The sequence below is a fragment of the Capricornis sumatraensis genome, chromosome 8, assembly GCF_032405125.1.
Source record: "Capricornis sumatraensis isolate serow.1 chromosome 8, serow.2, whole genome shotgun sequence".
Lineage (NCBI taxonomy): Eukaryota > Metazoa > Chordata > Mammalia > Artiodactyla > Bovidae > Capricornis > Capricornis sumatraensis.
The window spans coordinates 78,905,229-78,931,659 of record NC_091076.1 but is presented as its reverse complement, the minus strand read 5'-3'; the positions used below and the strand labels follow the sequence as shown (position 1 = coordinate 78,931,659).

The window sequence follows — 26,431 nt, the reverse complement described above, 5'->3', positions numbered from 1 at the left end:
GGCGTGAGCTTCTCAGGGGTGTCCCTGGTCCAGAAGCCTGGCCAAGCACCAACCCCCAAAGCCCGGCCAGGGCAGGGCCAAGAGGGGGCTTCACTGCTCTGGCTGCACAGACTGGAACCCCTCCCCATCCCCCACCGCCAGGAGGATGGCAGGGGCAGGTGGAGACCGCAGACGGCACGGGGAGGGCTGGCTGGACAGGCCACTTCCGCCTCCCCCAGGCGCCCCCAGGCCGCTGCAGACCGGAGCCCCCGTTTTCACAGCCAGGGCTCCTGTGGCAATCCCCCAGGAAGGGTCAGGGGAACCAGACGGGGTTTTCTGCTGGGGCTGCGGGCCTGGGCATCACAGTTCTCCTCCTCACGTGCCCTTCTCTACCCATCGCTGCGGCCCACCTGCGCCGGCCCCGGCCGCCCGGCCGCCCTCCCGCCCCAGGGAAACGCATCTCTGCTCTGGAGGGAGCCCGTGAGGTAGCTAAGTCTCGGTCCTCAATTCTCCGGGGCCTGGGGGCGGGGCCGCCGAGGGCCCCGGCCCCGCCCCCACCCTCCCCCAAGCTGGGAAGCCCCCGCGGGCAAGTCCACGCCGCGGTGGCCGGCCCCGCGCCCAGCCCGCCGGCGCGCCGCTGCCTCCGCGCTAGGCCTTCTTGCACTTGCCCTTCTTCTCACGCTGCTGGAACTTGCGCAGCCGCCGCGCCCACGTGTCCCGCCACTGGATCACCAGGCTGCTCTTGTCCGCCACGATGCCGCTCTGGTCGGGTGAGTCCTCCGCGTTGCCCAGCAGCAGGTACTTCTTGAGGGGCTTGATTTTCGGGCACTTGCAGGCGATGTCCCGCGAGCGGATCCACAGGTTCTGGTCGCCGCGGCGGATGCGGCTGGTGCCCTGCTTGTACACGGAGATGATGTTCACCGTGAACTTCCACCAGTCCCCCGCCTTGTCCGCCTTCAGGATGTGGATCTGGACGGCTGCAAGGAAGCACAGGCAGGGCATGGGCCTCGGCTGCCCCCTGGGCCCCCTGGCTCCTGCCGCCAAGAGGGCCCGGGATGGGGCGGCCGGTTAAATGGAGAAGGAATAGGATCCAGTGCTGGGGAGTGACTGCAAGCAGGAGCCCCTGGGGAAATGGGTGTGCGGAGGCGAAGCTGATGCTAGAGCCCTGCCTGCTGACACATCGGCCAAGGCCGCTGCTCGGAGAAGTCTTACTTCCTGCCTGTGTTGAAGGTGCCACCCAGCCCTGTCTTTGGGGACAATCCCCCTTAAGAGTCCAGGAAGACACTATAGGAACTGACCACACCCCCTGAATTCTGGGCAGAACCCAGCTGTTCAGGCAGGTGCCCTCCATGAGCACAGTGCTGGCCACTGGGGGGAACCAAAGCGGGCAGTACCTCCTGGGCATTTCCAGAGACCCCACCACCTAAAATCAAGCCTCACGACACCCCCAGACACACAACCTTGCTCCTGCTCCAATCTCAGACTGGGGTCTCAGTGCCCAGGGGCCATGCACCCTGAACAGTCCTCCAAGGCGGCCACAGCACCTCTTCTGAAGTCCAGGGTCCTTGTACTATCCCCTGCCATCCCTGCCAGGCCTCCGTGTCCTCTGGACCCTCCCCAAGCCTCCAGGCCATTCCCCTCCCTTTCGGTTCTCTGCTACTGCTTCCCCTAGTATGGGGGCTCTCTAGCTGGAGCAGGCATCGGAATCCCCGGACGGCTTGTCACACACACATCACTGGCCTCGCCCCAATTTCCGATTCACCAGGTGTGGAGTGGGGCCCAGGAAGGCACACTTCTGACAAACTCCCAGATGGTGCTGATCCAGGGAACACACTTTGAGAATCAATGCCCTAGTGAATGTCAACAGATGCTATTTCTGCAAGATATAAGGTATAAGAGAAAAACATTTTTAAAGGTGTGTGTGGGGGGGTGGATTTTGTTCAAACCACTAGGTGAAATAGTGGGTTAAAGTCAAAAAGTTTTCTTACTGTGGGACTTTTCAGAGCCTTTAATCTACAAATTGTGTGTGCCTGCACAGCTGTGGGTTTCCCAAACAACTCTGACTGCAAGGCCCTTTGGGTGGTTATCTCAAGTCACCAGAGCCCCACAGGGCCTAGCTAAGGAACATTCTGGGTGCAAGGGACACACACCATTCCAGAGGCTAAGTGCAGAAGTCTACACTGTACTAACGTCCAGCCAAAGGAAACTTGCATTCCTCCTCCATCCCCGCGGTCAGAACCCGGCACCTTTCCCTCCACCCCTGGTCAGGCTGAAGGTTCTCCTAGCAGCTGTGTAGACCTGAGCCCTCCTGAGAAAGGGGCTTGTCTCTACAGGTGAAGACACCGAGACAAGGTGGGCTCAGTGGCTCCAGGAGCCACGCAGACATGCACCCAAGGGAAGGCCGAGCAGTCCCACCTGCCCTCTTAGCTCTGGGCCCACTCACCCATGCTGGCCAGCCTCTCTCAAGGTCTCAGGGGGCTATTCCCTGGGCCCTGCCCACACCCCTTCTCTGCCCATGCTTGGCCCAGGACAACAGGAAGGGGCACGGATGGCCGGGCCCTCCATCGAATCCCACCCTTCTGGGGCGAAGCAAGTGGCGGATTTTCCCATATTTTCATTTCAGCTGTTCCTGGGCATCCTGAACTTTGCACTCCAGTCTGAGGGCTCCAAAGAATGGCTGCCATGGCAACCGTTTCCATGTTTTCGTCACCAAGGGACTCAACACTCAGTGTGAACTCGGAGGAGGGGGTGGGGAGCCCTCCAGCCTGGAGCAGTGGCTGGGCTGTGTGTTTGACTGTGCAGACAGAGGTCACCGTGGCAACTGAGTGCCCCTCAGCTAAGCAAAGGAGGGGAGCCGCCCCCAGCATCCCTGGGAGCCCCAGCTTCCTCTCCTCAGGACTGAGCTGAATGCAGAATGAACCTCCCCCAGGGTACAGCTGCCGCCTGTGCGGGACCTCAGACCCCCGGCCTAGTCACAGTGTCCCACCCTGCAGCCAGGGTGGGCTGAGGTAGCCCAACAAGGATGCTGCCGGAGGCACCCCGGAAAAAGTGGCTTTGCTTATCTACTGGTGTTATGAGCTGAACTGGGTATTGCTCCCTGCCGGTAAATTAATACACTTGAAGTCCTAACCCCCAGTAACTCAGAATGTGGCAGTGTTTGGAGATAAAGTCTTTAAGAGGTAGTTAAGAGGAAGTTCGAAGGGTGGGCCCCAACCCAATCTGACTGGCGTCCTCATAAGATGAGGACACAGAGATCAGGACACAGAAACACATGGAGGGAAGACCACGTGAAGAAAGAACAAGACGACGACCGCCTCCAAGCCAAGGAGAGCGCCTGGGGTAACCACTCCTGACCTCTTGATCCAGTACTTCCACCCTGCAAGGCTGGGAGAAAGCAAATTCCTGTTTGAGCCCCTCAGTGGTACTTTGTTCTGGCAGCGCCGGCAAACTCATAACCATTGGAATCAGAGACTCAGGATCCGGGGCCTCAGCTCAGGGCCAGGTGGGAGGGGAGGGCTGTGAGGCCACAGAGAGCTGGCTGGGCAAGGTCAGGCCCTGGGGTGGCCTTCTGCAGGGATGTGGCCCTTCCCAGCAGGAGGCCTGAAGAACCCTGCCCCACCTTCCCTGGTCTGCACGGCCCTGCCTCTCTCCGGGGCAGCCTGCTTCCCCAGCCTGGAGGAGGCCTGCCAACGCGGAGGATGCAGCCTGGAGGGGGACCTGGTGGTGGACACAGGTCGATGGGGATGAAGTGCTGGCCCTCGTCCTCGTCCCACCCCAGCAGCACCCTGGCAGCGGGTGGGATGGGCCGGGGGCAGGGCAGGGGCCGGTGGTGGTAGATTCATGTGATTATGCTGGAAAGAGTCCACGTTTCCGCTGCCCTTGGCAACGCCTCCGCATATTACACAGCCCACCAAGTATGAGCTGCACACGCAGTGCACAGGCCAAGTCCCCGCGGTGCACACACGGCTGAAAATACTCAAAATACACATTGAAACAGTGACCTCAGGCAGACCAACTCGGCCCCCTCGGGGAGCGTGCAAGACTGAAGACAGCGCGGGGCCGCCACCAGCTCTGACGCCCTGCTGGCTGGGGGCCAGGAACAACCGGCCTCCACTGAGGGCCCACAGCACCGCCCAACTGGGTGGGGGCGGGGTTGCGATGGCCAGGGGCAGCTTCTTGCCCACCCTAGCCGCACGGAAACAACTAGACGCTGGAAAAGCCCTGATGCTGGGAAAGATTGAAGGCAGGAGGAGAAGGGGACGATAGAAGATGAGATGGTTGGATGGCATCACTGAATCAATGGACATGAGTTTGAGTAAACTCCAGGAGTTGGTGACGGACAGGGTGTGCTGCAGTCCACGGGGTCTCAAAAAGTCAGACACGACTGAGTGAACTGAGGCACACAGTCTCCAAGGCTGTGTCCTTTACACCCACACGACGCTCACTCCAGGCTAACCAGCCTCAGCCCCCGGGACGTCTAAGCTCCACATCCGTGTGCCAATGTCCTAAACTGGCCAGAACACGGAGCTTCAGGGAGGGTCCCCCACTGCTTATTCAGAAAGAAGGCGGATGAGACGACCCTCAGAAAGGCAGATGGTGAGATCAGGCCGGGGTGATAAGAGGCTTGCCGAGACCCTCCCCTCCCCTCCCAATTCCCCGAAGAAAGAGGGAGGGTCCCAGCACTGAGCTGGGGGTGGGGGGCAGGACTCTAAAGCACAGACTGAGGGAGTGGCTAAAGCAGACTGGCTGGAACAGGAGCCTGCCCCACCTGCTGGTGTCTGCCCACTCCCAGGCTGGGCCACGGTACAGGTGAGCTGCACAGGTCCCACAGATCTGCTCCTGTGCAGTCAGGAGGCATTAGGTGTAGGGAGGAACCCCTGAGGAGACGCAGGTGAGGCTGGCTCCACAAGGTACCCCTCCACCACAGAAGAGGGGACCTGCAGGATCAGCAAGCAGGGGAAGAGTGCAGCCCTGAGAAAGTAGAGTCAGCCTCTGGGTCCCAGGGGCTGGGCTGCACCCAGTCTTCTGGCCTCCAAGTCCCCAGGGCCCCAGAGCTCTGCTGGTGCAGCAGCAGGCAGGCTGGAACAGGGCCCCCTCAGCAATTCCGAGGCTCACGGGAGGGCCTTGAGCTCCAGGAGCCGACCCCAGCCACCAGGGCAGGGCTTAAGAGGGCCGATCTCCCCTGCTGGCCTGTGAGTCTGCCGCCCGGCTACCGGGCACATGGCTCTCCGTCCCTCAGTAGAGGCCTGCCCTTGGCCCTCAAGGGCTGGCTGTGGCTCTGAGAGGGAGAGCAGCGCAGTGTGCACCAGCCCAGGGAGGCAGGGGTCAGCATCGGGCTGGTCTGAGCAATGGGGCCTCGGGCTAGAAGGCAGGGCAGGGGCCTTGCCCAGGCCCATTCCTGGCTCAGCCCGAGGCCCCGACATGTCCTTCCATAGGCGCAGACCTCTAGTTCTCCTTCCCTGGGGCCTCCACCTCCACAGAGTCCTGGCGCTGGGAAAGTGAGAGGCTGGCCAGGGTGAGCTGAAAAGTGGAGCTCGGAGTCCCACCTCGAGCTCAAGCTCAGATTCCTCCAAAGGGAACCGTGCACCCCAAGGCAGCCCCTGTTTCCTTCAAAGCCTCGCTCTGTCCCCAGCTCTCGCCCTGACCCCGGAGACCAAGGATGGGTCAGCTCTGGACCCTCCGAGGACCAGGCACTGCCAGCACCTTGGACCATCTGTGCCAGGAGGCAGCACTGGGCTGACTGCTGCCCCCCACTCGCAGGTCTGGGATATTCTAGGTTCTAGGACCCAGCACGGCCGCTGGGTCAGCGACGAGCACACAGTGCACGTTCATCTGCCGGCCCAGCCGTGGTGGACGACCTGCTGGGTGGGGCCTGGGGCTGTGGCCCTGGGGAGGGGGGCCAGGCCTTTCTCCTCCTTTCCCCACCAGCTTGGGACACCTCTGCACCTAGGCTTCCTGCCTCCTGGAGGCCTCCTTGATTTATGGGCTGCTCAGATGGGGTCCCCAGGGGCTTCCCAGCAGCTGCCCCTCCCAAGGAGGCTTGGGTGGTCAGCCCTGGCCTTCCCCACCCCACCGTGCCCTCCTGATGGGCCAGGCCAGCCCGAGACCCATCTGCCTCCAAGACGGCGGCCAGGACAAAGCAGGGAAGGACACCGGCCCCGCAGAAGCCATTAAAACCATGCGGCCCCATAAATCTTCCGGTATGGAAAGCGTGTCAGGAACTGCAGCTGCTCTCATAAAGCACAGCTCTGACCACATGTTTCCCAGCACCACCACCACCCCCCAAGCCCGCCCTGTGAAGGTCAGAAGCAGCCAAGCAGGGCCAGCCTTATTCTCAGGGATGCTAACCTACGGCAGGGGCAGGTGGGCGGAAGGGGTGTGGATGGGGAGTCACAGCAGCCCCCCGCTCCAGTTTTCATCCCATCAGATGGAGGGCTGGAGGTGCACTGTGGTCAGAAAAACCCCGGGGCTGCCACCTCCTGCCACACCCACCAAGGCCCCACCTCAGACCTGGTATAAAACGGGGACCCCCCAACTTGGGGTTAGGGAAGGTTCCATCCTTCCCTCCCTCAGCAGAAGTAATGGTGCACCCTTCTCTCTCAGACCAACACAGAGGTGGCTTCAGTTTCCCCTGCCGGGTCCTGGTGTTTTTAGGCTCTGTTCTTGGGAAGCGAGAGGGGTGAGGGGACCTGGGATGAGCTGATTGCCTGGGGCTCCCTGGAGGAGGGGACATCAGGAGATCTGGGTTCAGAAGACCAGACTCTGGGGATGCTAGGGGCCCTGTTCCCCAGGGAGATGGCCTGGCACGCCCAATCCTCAGGCGAGACGAGCTCAAGAGACTGGCCACCCTCTTCTGCAAGAGGCTCAGGCAGGACAGTGGACCCAGGCCTGGCCCTGCCAGTGCAGGGCACTCTTATCACAGAGACTGGTCTCTCCTGCAATCAGCCTAAGGGAGAGAGCACCTCCCCCCACCAAGGCTGCCCCCCTCCCCATCAGAAGGAACTGTAACAGCCCAGCCCACTCCTGACCCGATGTACCCCACCCTCCCATCACGGCATGGCCACAGCTGTCAGAATGTGATCCTGGAGGACAGCAGAACCCCGCCCCCTGCCCCCCAGGGCCTCACACAGCCTCAGGAGATGCCCAACCACCCACACCTACCCCCAAGGCTGACTGCAGCAGCCCGACCCACCCAGCACACACACAGGGCAACAGTGGGGTCACTGCCTGTCTGCCGAAAGGTCCCCCAGGTCAGCTTCCATCACCACTGGGGCTCCAGCCTCAAGGGGAAGAGGCAGGCATGAGAGTTGGTCCCCACGCCCCAGGGCCCACATCCTGGCTGCAAATGCCTACCTGCTTCTCAGAGGGGCCCAGCTAAGAGCCCTCCACCCACAGTCCTGCCAGCAAACCCCACTGCACGGGGCAGCGCCCCCCACCCCAGGCTGCCACCTGGCCACACCCAAGATGCTGCAGAGAGCCCTGTCCTGGAGGGAGGGCAACCAGCAGGGACTTGGGTCCCTTGCCACTCTGTGAACACCACACTTGCTCAGCTCCTAGAAATCAAACCACCCTCAAAGGATGGAACCTGCTTCTCCCAGGACACCCAGAGAAAGGGCCATGTTGCCCGAAACAGGGACCAAAGCAAATCCTGACCAGAGCTCTGCCAGGGTGGGAGGAGCCCATTCTGGGGTGGCCCTTAGGAGCCTTGGAGAAACTATTCTGTTTTTAAGGCCTCGGCTGCCTCCCCGCAGGTAACCCAGGCTGCTCAGAAGGTGTGTACCCCCGGGGTGCACCCCCTCCCATAGCAGCCTGGGCCTCGCACAAGCAGGTAAAGCAGCAGGAGGGGTAGACCCTGGGAACAGCAATGGTGCTGGGTCCTTGTGCCAAGGCTCTGACCCCAGGGAAGGGGGGCTGTCAAGACTCACGAGATCCATCCCCCCTGGGGAGAGGTGCCCATCCCAGCCCTGCCTGGGGGTGGGGAGGGACATACTGTGCGATCCTGGAGACAGGTCACTGGGGAGCGGGGAGAAGACAAGTGCTGCCTGTCTGTAGGGGAAGCCAGCTGGTGTCCCCAGACACCTGGGACAGATCACCTTTCCCCACCCCCACCCTGACCCTCGGTCTCCTCATCTGTGAAATGGGAAGAAACATCTTTCATCGGGTGCCCTTCCCTACCCACACCTCCTTCCTAAAAACAAGACGTTCAGAGGAAAGGAAGCGCCAGGCCTCAGCACCCACAGCTGTGGGGGCGGCAGAGGTGGGCGCTTAGGCTCTGGGCCCTGTCCATGGGGATGGGAATCACTGTGGCGGGCAGGGCTGTGCCCACTCCCCCTCCTCCCCCCACAGTGCATGGCGGGAGGCCCTGGTCAGTGTAGCACTCTGCGGGCTCAGGGGCTTCTGCCGAGCTGTCACTGGGGCCTGCTGCCCGCCCAGCCCAACCCAGTGGTCACCCGCATTCTGCGACCTCAGGCTGACTCATGCCGACCCAGCTCCACATCTGGCCTCCATATGGGGCTGGCACTCCAAGGGGGGAGGTCACATCTGGCTGGGGAAATCGGAGGATCCCCAGGGGACCAGTGACCCGCGCCCCCGGGGAAGGGTCAGTGAGCCTCTGAAAGTCCATGCCACGTGCTGCTGGCTGGGCTGCGTCCAACTTTCTGAGCTGGGGAGAGTACTGGGGCAGGGTGGGGAGGACTGGCCTCGCCCAGCCATCACCACCAGCTGCCACCCGGACCTGGCTAACCACCCTCGGGGGACAGCCCCCAGGGCGCTCCCCTAACATCTGAACCCCCGCTCCAAGCCCTGAAGTCACAGTCTGCTGCAGACATGGGAACCTGGCCCCCAGAACAGGGTTGTAACCTGCCCCGTGTTCTGCCCTTGAAGGGACTGACCCCGATCAGGAACAGCCACTGACCCCAAGGTCGAGACGAGGAAGGGCAGGAGGTGTAAAGAGGGGCAGAGGCCATCATTTGCCAAGAGGCCTTGTGTCCCTCACGAGGCCTCCCCATCACCCCACTCATCTCGTCCCCAGCCTGAGCATCGAGGCAAGAGCCGGCAGGCGCCCCTCTAATCTACACCAGCTCCACGGGCTTCTGCAGTCCCTCCACCGCCAGCATCATCTCCACTGCCAGCTCAGTCTCCTCCCTCCTCCATCATGGAGCTGCCGTGACCTCCCTCCGCTGCACAGCCAAGCCCACCACTGAGTGGTCATACCCACCCTGCCTCTGCCAGAATCACTGACATCCTCGCCCATCATCTTGCCTTCATCGTCTCCAACAGCCCCCCCCATGGTGACAATCACCCCAGCACCACGGTGACCACTCCTGCTGTTCCCCCACGGAGACGCCTTTCTGGCTTATCAGGAGTGAGAGAGTCAGGGGTTCCGTGGGGGGAACCAGCCCTTGACCCTCAAGCAGGGGAAGCACCCATTCTGTTGCCAAAAGCTCGGCATCCTGGCATGGGAGGCGCACGCAGGCAGGGCACATAAAATCTCAGGCCTCAGGGGCCCCAATCTTGGGCATGCTCCTTATCTTGCCAAGTCTCAGCATCCCATCGGCCTGAAGAAAAGGCCTTCCCTTCCTAGGTGTTTTTGAGGACTCACCCAGGGTGAGAATGAAGACTGTGAGGTGCCCATCCGGGGCCTGCAGAGGAGAAGTCACCGGCCTGACAAGGCCTCATCTCTGGGGTTTCTGCCGCCCCAGGAGAGACAGGGCATCAATGCTTGGGGGAGGCGGGGTCCACTTAGGTCCCCAGGCTCTCCTCTGCCAGGGGCCCATAAGACAGCACATGTGTGCACACACATGCACACTCACACAGCCTCACAAACCCAGTTCCTCCCCGCAGAGGCCAACAGGACTTCCGCTTGGAGCTGTTATCCTCAGAAATCATCCTTGAGGGATGGTGGGAGGAAGGCGCGAGACCGATCATCTCGTGAAAAGCATTCTGATTTTTCCATCCGTTGGTGCCAAAATGTCTTTCAACAAAGGGGGTGACTAATAGACATTTCTGGGAACGAATCATTTTTCCAAGAACTGGCAAAAGTGAGATGATCTCACCTTTCAGAATACGGCCTGTCTGTCCTCTCCCTCTGCCTCTGAATCCCAGGGAAGCAGAGGTGGGTGGCAGCCTGCTGTGTGCCAGTGTGAGTGGGGCTGGCTCTCTGGTGGCCTCCGAGTGGCTTCTGCACACAGACGTGAACCCTCACCAGCCTCCCTAGCCTCCGCCCCTGCACCCTCATGTGCCCTCTCCTCCCATCTCCCCAGCCTGCTCCTGTCTCTGTGCTCAGACACTTTGCTCCCTCTGCCTGGGAGCCTTGCTTTGACCAGTGAGCACCAATTACCTGGGTTGCCTCCTCCAGGAAGCCCTCCCTCCACACACTCTCTGCAGGATGGGCCAGGCCCCGCTTACACCCACTGTAGGCTAGACCCTGGCCAAGGAGTCTGTGGTCTAGACTGGATGGGGACGGTGGCATGACAGGGGCAGGCTGGCCCCCCTTCCACATGAATCAGGGGGTAGAAGCCAAGGGGTGTCTTAGCCTGAAGTCATTGTCAAGAGGTGGCCTTTCCTGACAGCCCCCACAGTAAATGCCCCAGGAACAGTATCATCTGGCCATCCTGTCTCCACAGACCGAGGTTCTGGAGCCCTGGCTTCTAGGTAAATGAGCCACAGAGCCAGTGACTCCAGAAGGGATGGACACGCTCTGCCCATGTGGGAGCCGCTGAGCGAATGTGGGCTTCATGGTGAATGCTCATGGGTGCACACAGGCACACGTGCACACATCTCCACACATACACACACTCACTGGGCGCGTTCTACCCAAAAGAAGGGCCCCTCTTGGCTAGGTTTTCCTGAAAAGTTGACAGGAAATGCTACTACACTCGAAAATAATAAAAAGCCCCATCTTTGTGCACAACTGCCCCACCCTGAGCCTGCCCTCGAGTGCCTTCTCAGCATTTGCAAGGTGAGCCGATTCCCCTAGAGGGCAACAGAGGACTGAGCCCCAGGACGGGGCGGGGGGGCAGCAATGACAGCGGCGCCATGAACGCCCCCTGCTCCTTGGAGATGGCAACAGGGCCACCCTCCTGCCACACCTGGAAGGACAGCGCATCCCTTCATCGACCTCCACTGGACAGAACAGGAAACCGAGGCCCGGCCTGGTCCAAAGTCACACAAGCAAATGTGGAGTCTTCCTCAGGTTCTGGGGCCAGTGGCCCTCCCCTACCTACAGATGGGAATGGAACTGCCATCCTTCCGGTCCTGAGGTCTCTCCAGACCAGAAAGGCATGGGGCTTGGCCCTCAGGCCTCCGCAACCCCAATTCCTACCTGCTTCGTGTGCTGCCCACCCTCACCTGCTGGGCCCTCTCTCACCAGGAACACGGGCAGGACCAGCAGACCCCAACCAGCCCAGGCCACTGCTCCAGCCCCACTTCCCCAAGGCCTCCTGCCCACTGGCCACCGCCCGGGTCAGCGGAAACCCAGATCTGGGTGTTCTGGCTGCACAATGTCAAGACTGTCCCGAGCTGGTCTCAGAGGAGGAAGGGGGCGTGGGGCCTGCCCTTCACTGACTCCCACCCCACCCACCCTGCTGAGGTTCTAATTAGCAGCTTCTGGAACATCCAAGCGCCCGAGCTGGAAAGTGGAGGAAATGTGTTTCCTAATTGGCTCCCTGCAGGGATGTCAGTCAGAGATAGGGTGGGGATTATGCAGCCCCCTCCCCGACCCTCCTGGGCCCACCTGTACCCCCGCCCCACCCCAGGCCAGCCAACTCCCCTCGCCCCCTTCTCCTGCTCACCTGGCCCAGGTCTGCGGGTGTGGAAGGGACCCCTCCTCCAGGGGCCAGGCCGGGCACGCAGAGCCCAGAGGGAGACCTGGCCCCCAGCCTCAGAGCAAGGCCTGCAGCTGCGGCCCGGCTGCCCCCGCCCAGCCACCCTGGGTGCCACTCACTCCACCCTCCACAAGCCTCTCCCGCCCTGCCCCCCAGCCTGTTGGGGTCTCCCTCCCCAGAAGCCCCTGCAACCCCCACTCTCGACACTTCCTTGTCCTGCCTCCTGCCTGAATACACAGGCCTGGGTGTACAGTTGGGCAGGCTGCTCACCAACTCTCAGGTAACCCCAAGAGTGCCATGGACAGTGTGGGGGACCCTTTGGGGGATGGGAGGAGCAGCGCCAGTCCGGGCCTCCAGGCCAGGGTGTGGGGATGAGGACCTTAAAGCTGAAAGTGCCATGCTCCACACCTTGTCAGCACCCTGAGAGGGCACCCCGCTTCTCTCCTGACTCTGCGGCTCCTCAAATCTTGCCTGGCAGCAGAAATGTGGACACCTGGGCAGTGGGCTGGCAATAGTGTAGGGCCAGGAGCTGGCGTGGCTGAGGTGAAGTCTAGGAAGACCTGGGTTTGATCCCTAGGTTGGGAAGATCCCCTAGAGAAGGGAACGGCTACCTACTGCCGTACTCTGGCCTGGAGAATTCCATGGACTGTATAGTCTGTGGGGTCACAAAGAGTTGGACATGACTGAGCGACTTTCTTGGTTTTGGGTCGGATGGGGTCCAGGTGATAAACGTGATGGGGGGCAGGAGGGAGGCTGGGGCTCTGCTGGGCCAGTCAGCCAGCCAGACCGGGGCCCCATCTAGGACACCAGCTTCCCTCGGACAATCCAGGAGGAAATCAAGGGCAAGGAAGGGAGGACTGGGTCAGGGAGCAAAAGGCAAGAAGAGCCCAGAGACTGAGTCCCCGCTCCCAATGCACAGCCCTGTTGTCCAGGGTTGGGGGAGGGGGGGGTGGCGCACAGCCAAGGCAGGGCTCAGGGCAGAGCCCCCTGGGTCTATAACAAGAGGGAGCCAGGCCCCCTTCTGCAGAGATAGGGGCCTGCCTGCTGCCAAGGGGTGGGCAGGAGAGTCAGAGGGAGCCAAAGTGCCCCCGGAAGTATCAGGGGTGGGGGAGGCAGAATTCAGTGGAGGAAAGGAAGTCAGAAGAGAACGAACCAAGTCCTAGAGAACCAGGTGGAAGACGGGTCCATTGGGTGATTTTAAACAGAAGTCCAATTTTCCCTTTTCTCATTGGAGGAACAGAACGGGGGTGGTGGTTAACCCTGCACAGAAAGTCTCCCCAGCATCTGTCTGGTCAGAGGATGCTCCACACTGAAATCTAACTCACCCTTCCCCCAGGTGGCCGAGCTGCTCCTTCCTCCTGTTCTCTGCGGGGGAGGGAGATGAGGGGTGGTGGAGTGACAGGCCAGGGGTCTCCTCTGTGACCCTGGCTCTCTGACCCTGGGCATCCACACTTGGCCCCCAGCCCTAAGCCTGGGACACCACAGGACCTTGGGCCTTTTTGCCCACATCCCACCTTGCCAACCCCAGCAGACGCTGACAGCTCAGGGTGGGAGCGCAGGGTCACCCAAGCCTCACCCCAAACCACTGGGGCCTCTTGTGGCTACTGTCACCCTGCGTCAGAGACAGCACTCCCTTTATCCTTAAATCGCCCCAAAATTTGTTTCCAAAATCAAGGTTGGTTTTTCCTGTGAAAGTCGCCTTGGGATACAAGCACTTTAAAGGGGCTTTTTTCAGGAATTCGCTATGGACCCAGGGCCTGGCTGCTTCGGAACGGACACACAAAACCTACCAGCTGCTCCAGTACGATCATGTACTGGGTTTCCGTGTGGGGTGTGTGAACACGTACCTGTGTGTACACGTGTGCCTGTGTATATGCACACACAGGCACACGTGCGTGCACAATAAAATGAGGAAGTTTTAGAAGTTCTCAACATTCCTTTGGGCCTTTCTCTTCCCTTTGCTAAAAGGTCCTGACCACTGTCCTCATTAAAGAAGGACACTTTGCATTTGGTTCAAACAGCTGCCCCGATGAGACCCCGAAGGCCTGGCGTCCAGGCCAGGTTGCCAGAACCCCTGGGGTCTGGGAGGGACACCATGCAGGTTGTGGACAATGAGGTCTCAGCACCGGGTCACTGTTCCCTCCCCACTTCTTCTTGCCCTGTCACCCGGCTTCCAGGGACCAGCCAGAGCCACTCTTTACCAGGAGCCCACCAGGCACGTGGCCCCATGCTGAGTGCTTCCATATGACACAGTCGGGCATCACCCCCAAATGACAGATAAGGAAACCGCAACTCAGAGACGCAACTGGACTCGCCCCAGTTCCCTCAGGAGGCACTCGATCAGGGCAGCGTAGGAAAGATGGGCAGAAAACACGGGTTGCTGGCCTTTCCCCAGAGGGTGATGCTAAAAGGGGAAGGACTGCTGAGGAACAGAGCAGCAAGACCAGGAACACCCAGCTGGAGTGGGGAGGTGCGCAGAGGGAGATGGGCAGAGTCGACTTTCGGGTCCAGGAAGAGGGGGTCCAGCCTCAGCCCGAAATAGCCAGGCCCACCGGGTCAGGAGGAGGGCCCCAGAGTGTAAAGACCAGGCCCCTGGATGGGCGCCCAGGCTGCGGCTACCTCCTGCCGGAATGTCGAACACCTTGACCTCCACACCCTGGGCCTCCCCAGCTCCACCAGCAGACAGCTCCTCGGGATTTCTGTTCGCCTCTCAGCTATCTGCAGATACCTGCCGGGGGCTGTGAGGGGCTCCCCTTCTCCCACAGGGCCCCACCCACCCTGAAGTCAGCCTTGACCCTGAGTCCTGTGAGGTCCGGCCAGCCCAGGCTGCCAGCCAGCTCAGGGATCAGAAACCACAGAGCCGGCGCGGCCCTCCCACGGGGCAGAGCTGATGGAAGGCGGCAGAGGAGAGCCTGACAAAGGAGAGGTGCAAGGCCCCCGCCTCCAGGGCACCGGGGTAGATGCTGCAGTAGAGACTGGCGGGCGGGATACTCTTCCCGGGAAGGGAGCCTGAGGCCTGCAGTGCAGAGTCGGTGCAGACCCCAGCTCCCGACAGAAAAGGCCTTCAGTGATCCCTGAGGCTCTGGTCAAACTTCTGATGCATCAGAATTACCAGCGAGGAGTTTAAAATGCAGATTCTCCACCCAGCCCTGGAGGTCCATTTTGCGGAGTCAATCAAGGAGCTCTCTCCCTTTCTCCAATGCCTGAAGGACTTCTCTTTGAGCTGCAGAGCCTCAGGCTGAAAGCCCATGAGTACGGATGAGGGCACGGAAGACCAGAGAGGTGAAGCGACTGACTTGCAGCCACACGGCCCCTCAGGGGCAGAGTGAAGCCCAGGACCCCCCAGCGGCGAGGATGCAAGGCCAGGGGGAGAACGCAGTGCCCACACCTGTGGCCACCCACCCCCACCCCAAGGAGGAAGAGCTGGCAAATTCCCAGGCACAAGATCATTCCCCTCAGCTCCCGGCCGGGCACAGGGACTCTGGGACCAACACCCACGCGGGGCACCTTGTACCCCACTGGTCACGTGGTGCCCTCCCCCTCCCCCAACAAGGGGGCTCTCACTCACCATAGTCCTTCTTGCAGTATTTTTTCATGTTGATCTTCAGCTTCCCTTTGGAGGCCTTGCAGTAGGAATCACAGTCTGCAGAGGACAGGAGAGCACGGACAAAACTTAATTAGGGGAAGAATAGGCTGGCGGGTGGGGTGGGCAGCCGCCTCCTTAAATACCCAGAGGCTGGTGATACCCACGGGCCGGGCAGCCTGGGCGGCCATTCAGGGCGGGTCTGGCCCTCTCGAGTAGGGCTGGGACAAAGAGGTCCCCGCCTGACCCACCCCCCACTGGCCCCCCTGGCCTCCGCACAGGGACTCTGCGGGCTCCTGCATTGTGCCACCCAGGGCTTCGGAGCACCACACAAATTCCCCTGTTCTTAAGATGCACCCGGAGCCTGATTAAAGCCGATAGAGGCCTCATTGTCGCCCCGCGCCCTGGGTCTGTGTCAGGCGCTAGCTTCCATGGCGAGCAGCCTCTGGCTGGGGTCAGGCCCCAACAATAGAGGTCACGGAGGAAATTAGCAGCCCATGAAGCAGGAGAAAACCCCTTTGGTGTCCACGCTACTGGAGTGTGCAAATAAAATGCCCCACGAAGAAGAGTTCAGTTCTAATGAGCCCCACCACTGCTGAGAGGCAGGGCTGCTGGGCCTGCGTCTGCAGGGTATCGCTTCAGGGGCGTCCCAGTGAAAGCCGGGCAGGATGTGGGGGGGCCCGGGGGCCTGCTTCCCTTGGGGGTGACCTGTGTCGGCCCAGCAGAGGCAGACCTCCAACACCGGCCCCACCAGGCCCTCTCCCCGCCAGCTCTTCAGGTGAAAGTGAAAGTGCAAGTCACTCAGTTACGTCCAACTCTGCAACTCCATGGAATTCTCCAGGCCAGAATACAGGAGTGGGTAGCCGTTCCCTTCTCCAGGGGATCTTCCCAACCCAGGGATCGAACCCAGGTCTCTTGCGTTGCAGGCAAATTCTTCACCAGCTGCGCCACCAGGAAAAGACCGAGAATACTGGAGTGGGCAGCTGATCCCTTCTCTAGGGGATCTTCTCAACCCAGGAATCGAACTGGGGTCTCCTGCACTGCAGGCAAATTCTTTACCAGATAAGGTGATACAGTTCCTTTGCCTGATCTGTGTTCGCAAATCAGCTGTTGGCATGATGGCCAGCCCACCATGGAGTCCCAAACATCACTCCAGCGCCCCCTGCACAACCACTCAACACGCTGGCTCTCACTAGATTCTCACAACCCTTCTTTGAGCTGTGGGGGTTATTCCCATTCTACAGATTAGGAATCGGAGACCACCTGCCAGTGCAGCCCGGGCAGCTAGCAAGTCAAGGCTGGGCCTTGAACTTGGGTCTGAGGTGGAAGGTCACTGTACCCACTGGAATTGGGCTGGGTGTGTGTCCTGGCGAGGGGACTAGAAAGGTGAAGGGGAAGCACACACATGGCTGCTCCAGAAACGGGTGCCAGCCCCTCAGACTCCAAAGGGGAAAACCTAGGCCCAGGTGGAGTAAGGAGCGATTTGTGTGGGAGCACAGGACAAGCAGCCTAGGCCTCCTGGGCCCCCTGCCCCTCAAACCATCACTTAGATCTGTAGGAGTATTCAGAGAGCACCCCAGAGTCAGCCTTTGGTCCCGCGGGAGATGGCTGCCTCCTTCAGGGTCCTAATTCAAGTTGAAAGAGCTCTATCCTGCTGCCCTAGGAGCCATGGGCCTGGCAGTTCTCTGCTGCCATTGCTGCTGCTGCTGCTAAGTCGCGTCAGTCGTGTCCGACTCTGTGTGACCCCACAGACGGCAGCCCACCAGGCTCCCCCATCCCTGGGATTCTCCAGGCAAGAACACTGGAGTGGGTTGCCATTTCCTTCTCCAATGCATGAAAGTGAAAAGTGAAAGTGAAGTCGCTCAGTCGCGTCTGACTCTTCGCGACCCCATGGACTGCAGCCCACCAGGCTCCTCCATCCATGGGATTTTCCAGGCAAGAGGACTGGAGTGGGGTGCCACCGCCTTCTCCACTGCTGCCATTAGGGCACCCCATTAGGAACCAGTCTCAGGAAATGAGAGAAACAGCCCCTCTTCCTGCTCCCTAGGGTGCGAGTCCTTGGCCCACCCCCTGTCCATCACCATGCCCTGCCCGGGGGCCCCAGCGTCCACAGTGCCAGCCCCTGCTGCCACCTGGATGGCTGTGTGGCTGCTGGAGTCAGGACCTCTCAGAAGCTGGGATGTGGAGTATCCTGAGAGAGAGGCCAGGAGTCCACCAGGGACGTTGAGACACCGGGCGACAGTGACCCAAACCCACAGTCAGCGCCACTGGCACCCCTCCCCCACGCCGTGACACCATACCTCACCGCTGGAAAGAGCCCCTCTCAGCCACGCCTCTGCCAGCTCAGGCAGGTGACGCTCACGGCAAAGCCACTGCTGGGGCTGAACCCAGGCCATGCACAAGTAGCTTTCATTTCTGGCGAGCTGGCTGGAATCCCAGCCTGCTCGCTCCTCTTGGGAAAGAACTGAACTGCCAGCAGTGCTGATGACGTCACTGCATGGATGGCCTTGAACCCACTCATCGCTTTTTCATGATTATTATTATTAGTTTGGCCCACGTCGTCAGTACTTGTATTCCGGTCAATCACCTGCCATGCCTCCTCTATAGCGTGGAATCTCAGCACCCCCTCAACCACCACCTCCCATCACAGCCCTGGAGGCAGCCCCTGACAGCACACCAGTTCCTCCCAGCCTCTGGGCAGTCCCTTGAGGGAGGGACTATGACTTTCATCCTACAGACAGGACAGGTGAGTTCAGCAAGGCGCCACAGTGCTGATTCCAAGTGCGCCCTGCACTGCAGGCAGGAGGGCAGGTGGCCCCTGGGACGACCTGGCCCTGTACCTCCAGCTTCCCCTCCTCCCTTCCCTCCCTTCTGGCAGCATCTACAGCTCTTCTCTTCAAAGTCAAGTATCCACCTGGGCCAGAGATTGTCCCTGAAGTGTGGCATCCCTCACTGCCTGATTAGATCCAGCTCTGGACCCCGTGAGAGCAATCACAGCCACCCTCGTGAACATTAAAAGCCTGTCCCCCAGTAACCACAGCCACCCACAGGGCACTAACCAGGCACGAGGCACTGCTCTCAGCCCTGCCTATGCTTCTAACGGCCTGGTTCCCTACCTGGCTACACAGTGGAATAGCCCAGAAGCTTTAGGAAAACACTGATGCTTGGGTTCCCCTCAAGACATTCTGATTTCACTGACTTAAAGGATAGCCTGTGTGTCCAGATTTTTAAAGTTCCCCAGGTAAGACCAATGTGCAGCCAGGGTTAGAACCACAGTTGAACCGTCTGCAGCCGTGGGAGGTGGGCCAGAGTCTCTGCACCCAAGATTTGTAAGGAGGACCCGGGTTGGGAGAGGAAAGGCTCAGAGGAGTGGCTATTGACTCAAACTAGAGTCAGAAGACAACATCAAGCTGCTTTGCCCTTATAGGAAATGGTGCCAGCCTCAACACGTGCAGATTTATAGCTGTATCTGGTTTGTTGTTATTTTTTTGTGGGTCTTATGTCTTTCCTTTCTGCCAGCCAGAAATTCTCATCAGGTCAGTGTGCTTGTCGTTGTCAAATGTGCCCTTGTATTGTTGTTTAGTCGCTAAGTCGTGTCTCATCCTTTTGTGACCCCATGGACTGCAGCCTGCCAGGCTCCTCTGTCCATGGGATTTTCCAGGCAAGAATACTGGCGTGGGTTGACATCTCCTTCTCCATGGGATCTTTCCGACCCAGGGATCGAACCCATGTCTCTTGCATTGGCAGGTGAGTTCTTTGCCACTGAGCCACCAGGGAAGCCTCCACATGTCCCCTACCCTCTACCGATTTGCTGATTCTGATTTGGTTGTGAGCTAGGAAAACAGAAAGACCAGGCTTGTTAGAACTGTATGCAAAGCATGGGTCAATAGGCCTGGAATGAGAGAAGGAACTGCTGTCCTCTGGGCACGGTGAATACCCTTCAGAGCACTGACATCGTAGCAGCTCTGGCTGCGTGCAGACTCTCTGGGTGTGTGCCAGAGAACTGAGGTCACTCAACAAGAGGTCCTCAGATAAGGGAAGTGTTCCTGCATTTTCTTCTTTTATAAAATACACACAGAGCTACAGAGACTGCCTCAAGATGGACCAGACATAGCTTTGAAATGCATCTTTGACTCCTTCAAAATGGCATCTACTTGGCAGTTACCCACATTTCCTCTCCTTGTTTTGTTCCAAAATCGCTATAAAGACAATGAAAAAAATGAAAATTCACACTAATGCCAAGAACTAAACTGACAGATGACCCAACACTGGAATCTGGGAGCAATCTCTATTAATTAAAGACAGATGGTGGTAGAACAAGGAAAACCTGTCCAGGTTTTACCTCAAGACACAGTTCTTTGTCTGATGAACAGAAAAATCCTGGAAAATAGGGAAGATGACAAGGAGACAACAACCAGAAAACAAATGGGCAGGAAGTGGGTGGGGGCGCCATGGAGGTGCCCCTGTCCAGAGAGAGCTTAAGGAAGAGGAGGGACAGACAGGAATGACAGTGTTTGCAGTGGGGACGTGAACTCGTGCTTCTACCTAAATCACTGATGCAGGGAATGAGAAAGTCTGGCAGTGGAGACAGAAGATCACCACCTCCACAGAGCAGAAGCAAATTGAGAGAAAAGGCCGGTAGGGACTAGGAACTGAAGGAGGAGCTGGAGGCATTCCCCTGCCATCCAGCTTGGGGCTGGAATGGGAATCCGGCTGTCACGCCAGGCCAGGGATCTGCAAAATTTTTTTGCAAAGTGCCAAACAGTAAATATTTTTGGCTTTGTGGGCCATACAGTCTCTGTCACAACTATGTGATCTGTCGCCATAGCTCAAAAACAGCCATAGGCGATGTGTACTTGAATGGGTGTGTCAGACTTAAGATATTCCAAAAAACACAGCCTCTATGAAGTAGAAAGAAAAAAAGATATGAGGGAAGGCAAGGTCAAGCTCAAAAGGCCACATGATGATACGAAAAGGGTGACACATGAGAAGAAGAGCTAGAAAAACCCAAACCCAAAAGCCCAGGAGCACAGTGAAAATCGACTTTGGAAGCAATCAAGAAAAGTAACAGTGTAGGAAATGGATTCAGAAACATGGAGTGAATTGTGGAGAGATTCTCACAAAAAGAATAAAGACATAGAAACTGTGAAAGAGAAAATAATAGGGACAGAAGAGGGGAAGTGAACAGATGGCAGAGGCCTGAGAGAAAACTGCAGCAGAAACCAAATAGAACAGAAATGAGAACCAAAGAGAGTGAACCAAAATGAGAACTCCTGAGGTTGAAGGCCAACCTACATATGAAGGAAAGGATGAACTTAATTTCTGGAAAAAAAGAGACAAACACATCCACATACATCTTTGCAAAACATACAAAATACCGGATAAAGAAAAATATATATATACAGATTTAACATCAAGAAGAAGCTCCAGATGACCGTGGAACAAAGTCTATAGGTTGAGAGGAGGGAAAACTTCGAGTCCCGAGACTTTTATACCTAGCTATATTGTCCTCTCTGTGTGCAGGCCATAATAAACCAAAGACATTCTCTAGTATGCAATATTCCAACCATGTATCCTTTCTGTGAGGAATATCTGGGAACGTTTTTCAACCAACTATGAAATGGATCAAAAATAAGAATTTAAGAGGGGAAAGTCACAGAATAAACACAGTGGTAACATGCATAGAAACCAGCAAATAGAGAGGGTTCCAATATGGTTCTAAAAGTGAAGGCAAAGGTTAGAATAATTTTAAATGTTTGAAAGGGAGCATCAGACAATGTATAGGTATGTATAAATAACTATAAAATCTAGTCTGCAACTTTAGATCATATTAACAAAAACTAAGAATGAAATGGGTAATACAACTCTTTGTCTTCAGTAAGTAGAACACCAAAGATGCTATTATTGCATGCTTGACCCTGATCAGTTCAGTTCAGTCACTCAGTCGTGTCTGACTCTTTGCGACCCCATGAATTGCAGCATGCCAGGCCTCCCTGTCCATCACCAGCTCCTGGAGTTCACTCAGACTCATCCATCGAGTCAGTGATGCCATCCAGCCATCTCATCCTCTGTCGTCCCCTTCTCCTCCTGCCCCCAATCCCTCCCAGTATCAGAGTCTTTTCCAATGAGTCAACTCCTATTAGATCAAGCAGTGCTTTTGAAAACCCCCAAAATAACCACAAAACACTAGAGAAGAGAAGACATGGGTATAAGTAATAAGACAGGAGAAAACACAAACTGGAAAATATAAAAGGCAACTGTGATAAATTCAGATCATAGAAGAGCCACTATGTAAAAGCAAAACAATGACTGTAAACAGATTCAACACCCCTACTGAAAAACTAATTTTGAAACATCAAATGATTGTTGAAGAGACACTTGAACAAAATTAAAGCAATTCTTTAAAAGCTTACAACTTTTAAAGAAATTGTAAGTTTGTCACTAGGTGACAAAGAAATTCAAACGTAATAAAAAGTTTTTGTTTTTTATTACGTCTTATTGAAATATGCAAAAACTGGAGAAATACAATAAAGAACAGACAGAAACACATAACTAGTAAAAGAATGCTAAATTAATTCCAAGGAGGTGAAACTGCACAGGCCACATTTCCTGACCACAATGTAATAAATATTATTATTAAACAAAAAAGAATGAAAATAAATGAAGTGCTTTCAATTCTACAAGTTAGAAAATAAGGAAAATAAAACCCAAAGAAAGCATGAGGAAATAATTAGTAACAGGAGTAGAAATTAATACAGTGGGATGCTGAAAAAGCTTCAAAGTTACAAATATACCCAAGAATTGAATCTCAGTAAAGTCCCCAAACCAACAAATACACACACACACACACACACACACAGACAAAACACTGTTATTTCTAATAATGAATAAAAGAGAAAATAGACTCATTAGGAAGTAATGAGAAAGAGGTATAACCACAACCTAAAGAAGATTTTATAAATTACAAGGCTATCGTATACAGCTTTGGACTGAAATCCTGGTCATCTGAATGAAACGCATTCCTTGTTAGGGAAACATAAGGGACCAAAGTGAACTAAAGAAGCGATACCCAATCTGAATAGATACAGAATCTTAAGAAATCTCTGGATCCAGATGGTTTCAGAGGCTGACTCCAAGCAAACATTTAAAGGAAGTTTCACGCTCTTCGGTTAGAAAACAGAAAAAGAGGGAACGCTAATAAGATGAACCACATAAAAGTGCCTAAAAATCGATCATTCCTCAACTTTAAAAGAAAAAAGCAGTTTCATATGGTTTGATCTTAAATAAGCACTGCCGTGAGCTTAGACACACAGAACCTGCAGACCATTGGTCGGCCTCACTGATTAACAGGTCTGATATTTTATGCCCTGAAGGGCCCCATTCTCTCTGGACCCAGGGCCCCGCCCCCTCCTCTGCATAGGAAGAAGAGGTGAGCAGGAAGCCCCACCCCCACCCCCGGGGGGATCCTGCGGGGCAATTAAGGGTGTGCAGGGAATACTGGAAGATCTGCCGGCGCCCCTGCACCAGGGTTACCCTTCACCCCATCCTCCTCCCCAAGGAGAGGGGAGCTGCCAGGGAGGAGAGCTGGCACCGCCCATCTCCTCACCCGGACGAGCTCTGTCCCAGGGAGAGTGCAGAGACCCAGGGCCGCCATCTGTGGCTCGCAGCAGGCCCATCCTGGCTGGCTGGCATCCTGGCTCCTCCTGAGAGCAGCCAACCCTCTCTTTATTCCCCCCACCTGCTCCCCTGACCGACCAGCAGCCAAGAGCGGAGCAGGGAGCCCCTGCCGCCCCACGCAGGCCCCATCCCAGTGGCTGGGCCCCTCCCTCCTCTTCCTCCACCTTGGGTAGCTCACCCTCTACCCTGCCTCCTGTGCCCCAGGTGCCAAAAGTCCCGCTGGGCAGGGCTGCTCGCCGGATCGAGGCTCAACTCTAAGCATATGGCAGGCGGCGCCCGGCATCCCCCCATCGGAGCCAGGGGCACTGCAGCTGGTACCGCCCCTGGAGCAGGGCGGGGAGCTGGCCAGGTTCTCACTCCTGGCAGCACCCGGGTTCCTCTGCCTCTGGGCTGTCGGCTCGGAAAGGTGGGTGGTGGGAGCAAAGAGCCAGAGACATCCAGCCACTGGGGTCTATCCCAGGCAGAGGCTCCTGGAACTCCCAATCCCCACCCCACCTCCACCCCTGACTCTGCTGGGGATAGAGCTCAAGGGGGCGGGGCCACTCAACAGGTGACAGAAGACAGGTGAGGCCAGTCTGCCCAGAGTTTTGGCTCTGCCTGACCTGGATCCACAAAGCCACTTGGAACTCTGCAGGCCAGAGACACCAGCTGTCTGTGTGTGTCATTTTCACACGCAGAGGGTATCTGTAGGTTTCATAATGACTGTGTCAAGGCTGGAAGAGGCACTCCCCTCCAAGCCAGCCTTCACCCTCTGGGTCCTAGGCTGCAGGTGACTGATTCACTCCCCCTGGGGAGACCACCTTCTGAGCACCTCCACCACAAGCACTTTGCCCCTGAGATGGCTGGAGTCCACAGGGAGCTCCTAAGCACCCACGGTCTCTCCTGGCCTATACTGGTCTCTTATGCCCCCTCTATCACCTTCCAGCCCTGCCTGTCTCCACAGCATGACGTCCATTGAACTCTGGGGCAGAAAGGCCAAGGTCATCCCAAATGAGGCAGTCCCAAGTAATGGACTGTCCATGAGGTGCCTTGTAAAGCTTTGGAGAGAAAACCCAAAGTATTTGCAACATAGAGAGCAAAATGTGGGTGTCTTTAATATATAAAGAACACTTCTGAATCAATAAGAAAAGACAAGCACCCTCACACTCCACGGAGAGGAACAGGCAATTCACAAAAGAGGGGAGTAAGCTGACAAGGAGATGTTAATGATGCTCATCCTCAAATAATCAAAGAAACACATCTTTAATCAAGAGAAATGTAAGACCTTTGCCTAGGGAGGTGTCAAAGCAAACACTCAGACTGAGATAATGTGGTTGGGGTGCAAATCAGTACCAACTTCCCTGAGTGTAACTGCCATAGAAAGTCAAAACCCTGGAGAGCATACACCCTTGATTGCAGCAGCCCCATTTCTAAGAATGTATCATTGCATCATACACTTCAAAGCTTGGCTAAGAGACTTCCATGGCCGGCTCTGGGAGGCGCTAGGTGTGGCTCATGGAATGGTCAGGGGGGCCTTATAGCGGGAGAGAACATGTCAATCACATGCATGCAACCACAGTCAAAAGAGTGACACTCACAAAATGAAGACAATGCCCAGAGTGCACGCCTGAGCAGAGGATGGAGTTAGGGGTGCAGGTGGAGACCACGTTGGGTGTGAAGCCACTGTGAGGAGGTTACGTCTCGGAGGACGAGGGAGGAGCTCTGCGAAGCAGCCAGGCCAGGAAAGGGCGGGGCAGGACTGAAGAACCAACAGAGGATGGGCCTGGAGCTGGGGGTGGAGGGTGGGCAGCCCGAGATTAGACTGCATGGGTCATGGGGGCCCCTAGGTTCTTGTCAACCATGGAAGGGGTTTGAATTCTATTCTAGAAGAATACACTGTGCACCAAAATGCAGGGAGGAGGGGTTGTGGCTGGTTTCTGTAAACTCCTGCTTCACCTTATCTGTATGTTAAACTTTACGATAACAAATATACCATTTTGGTATTAGAAGAAAAACACTAAACAACATTCTGAGGTGAGTCTCTTCTTCAGTGAGGATGGGGACTGAATGGGAGGAATCCCATAATGACATTACATTCCTATTCAGCGAGGTGATGTTTCTATTCCTCTCGTAAAACGCTTTATTTTATTTTTGGCTGTGCTGGGTCTTCGCTGCTGGACGCAGACTTCCTCTAGTTGCAGCGAACAGGGGCCACTCTCTAGCTGTGGCATTCAGGCTTCTCATTGCAGTAACTTCTCTTGTTTCAGAGCATGGGCTCTGGGGCGTGCAGACTTCAGGAGTGGTGGTGCACGGGCTTAGTTACCCTGCAGCATGTGTAATCTCCCCAGATCAGGGGTCATGCCTATGTCCCCTGGCATTGGCAACTTTTTAAATTTAAAAAAAGCATATTTTTGGCCACACCACTTGGCATGTGGGATCTTAGCTCTCTGACCAGGGACTGAATCCTTGCCCTCTGCACTTGAAGTGCCACAGGGCTTCTACTGCTGGGTGGGGGTGGGGTGGGTGAGGGTGTGTGTCCGTCCTCTCTTTCCCTCACGAGAAGTGAGTGATGGCTGGGACAGGGTCAGGGAAAGCTCCCTGAGAAGGTAACGCAGCACTAAGACCCAGGCAGTGCGAGGGAGGCAGGGACAACAAGGCCTGGGGAAGACGGTTTCCAGCAGGAAGGACAGTTTGTGCAAAGGCCCTGAGGCAGGATCGAGCCTGGCAGAGTCCAGGACTGAATGAAAGCCAGGTAGTTTCACACAGAGTGAGCAAGCGGAGGAGCAGAGAAGAACAGTCACACCGGCTGGACGGGCAGGGCAGGGCTGGATAAGCCACCAGAGGGTTCCAGCCTTCCTCTTGGGCCCTCAAGCAGAGCAGGGCGCCCTCTATGCACTCAGCACTCAGGACATGGTCTAGAATTATCTGTCTGCCTCCTCACCCAGTAGGGAATTGGAACCTTGGTTCCCAGCACTTGGTGCGGGGAGGTCACCACTGAACTCCAGTGGAACTCACTGGAATGTAAACTCTGGGTCCCCCCCTAAGCCTGTGTCCACAAACAGTGCAAAACAAGGTGAACGCATTGTAAAGCAAGTTTCCTTCAATTAAAAAAAAAATTGTTTTAAAGCTGAACGCAGTTGCCCCTGTGAGATACCAAGACTGCTCAGACAAACTTCCAAATCAGGCTCCCCAAACAAAAGATAAGCATCCTTCTCGATTATTCTGGTGATACCCATGAGAAAGCCTGGGCATTCAGGCATCTTTTAAATCTGCTAAGCTCTTTGACAACAAAGAGGACATGACTTGGGTTGGCGAGGGCTTGAGTGACTCCAGAAATCGGGGGGGTCCTGATGCCTCTGCCAGGAGGCACAGCTGACACCGGAAGCAG

General features: G+C 56.8%; 1 protein-coding gene across 1 annotated transcript in view; it reads right to left on the bottom strand.

Moving 5' to 3' along the window:
• Positions 1-609: 609 nt before the first annotated feature.
• The window catches only part of NTN1 (netrin 1), a 187,465-nt gene continuing 161,643 nt past the window's right edge, over positions 610-26,431 (bottom strand). The window contains exons 5-6 of the mRNA XM_068977223.1: positions 15,373-15,447; positions 610-956 (exon numbers count right to left, since the gene is read on the bottom strand). Coding sequence (XP_068833324.1) covers positions 628-956; positions 15,373-15,447 — 404 coding nt within the window. The 3' untranslated portion in view covers positions 610-627. The remainder of the gene's footprint in view (positions 957-15,372; positions 15,448-26,431) is intronic.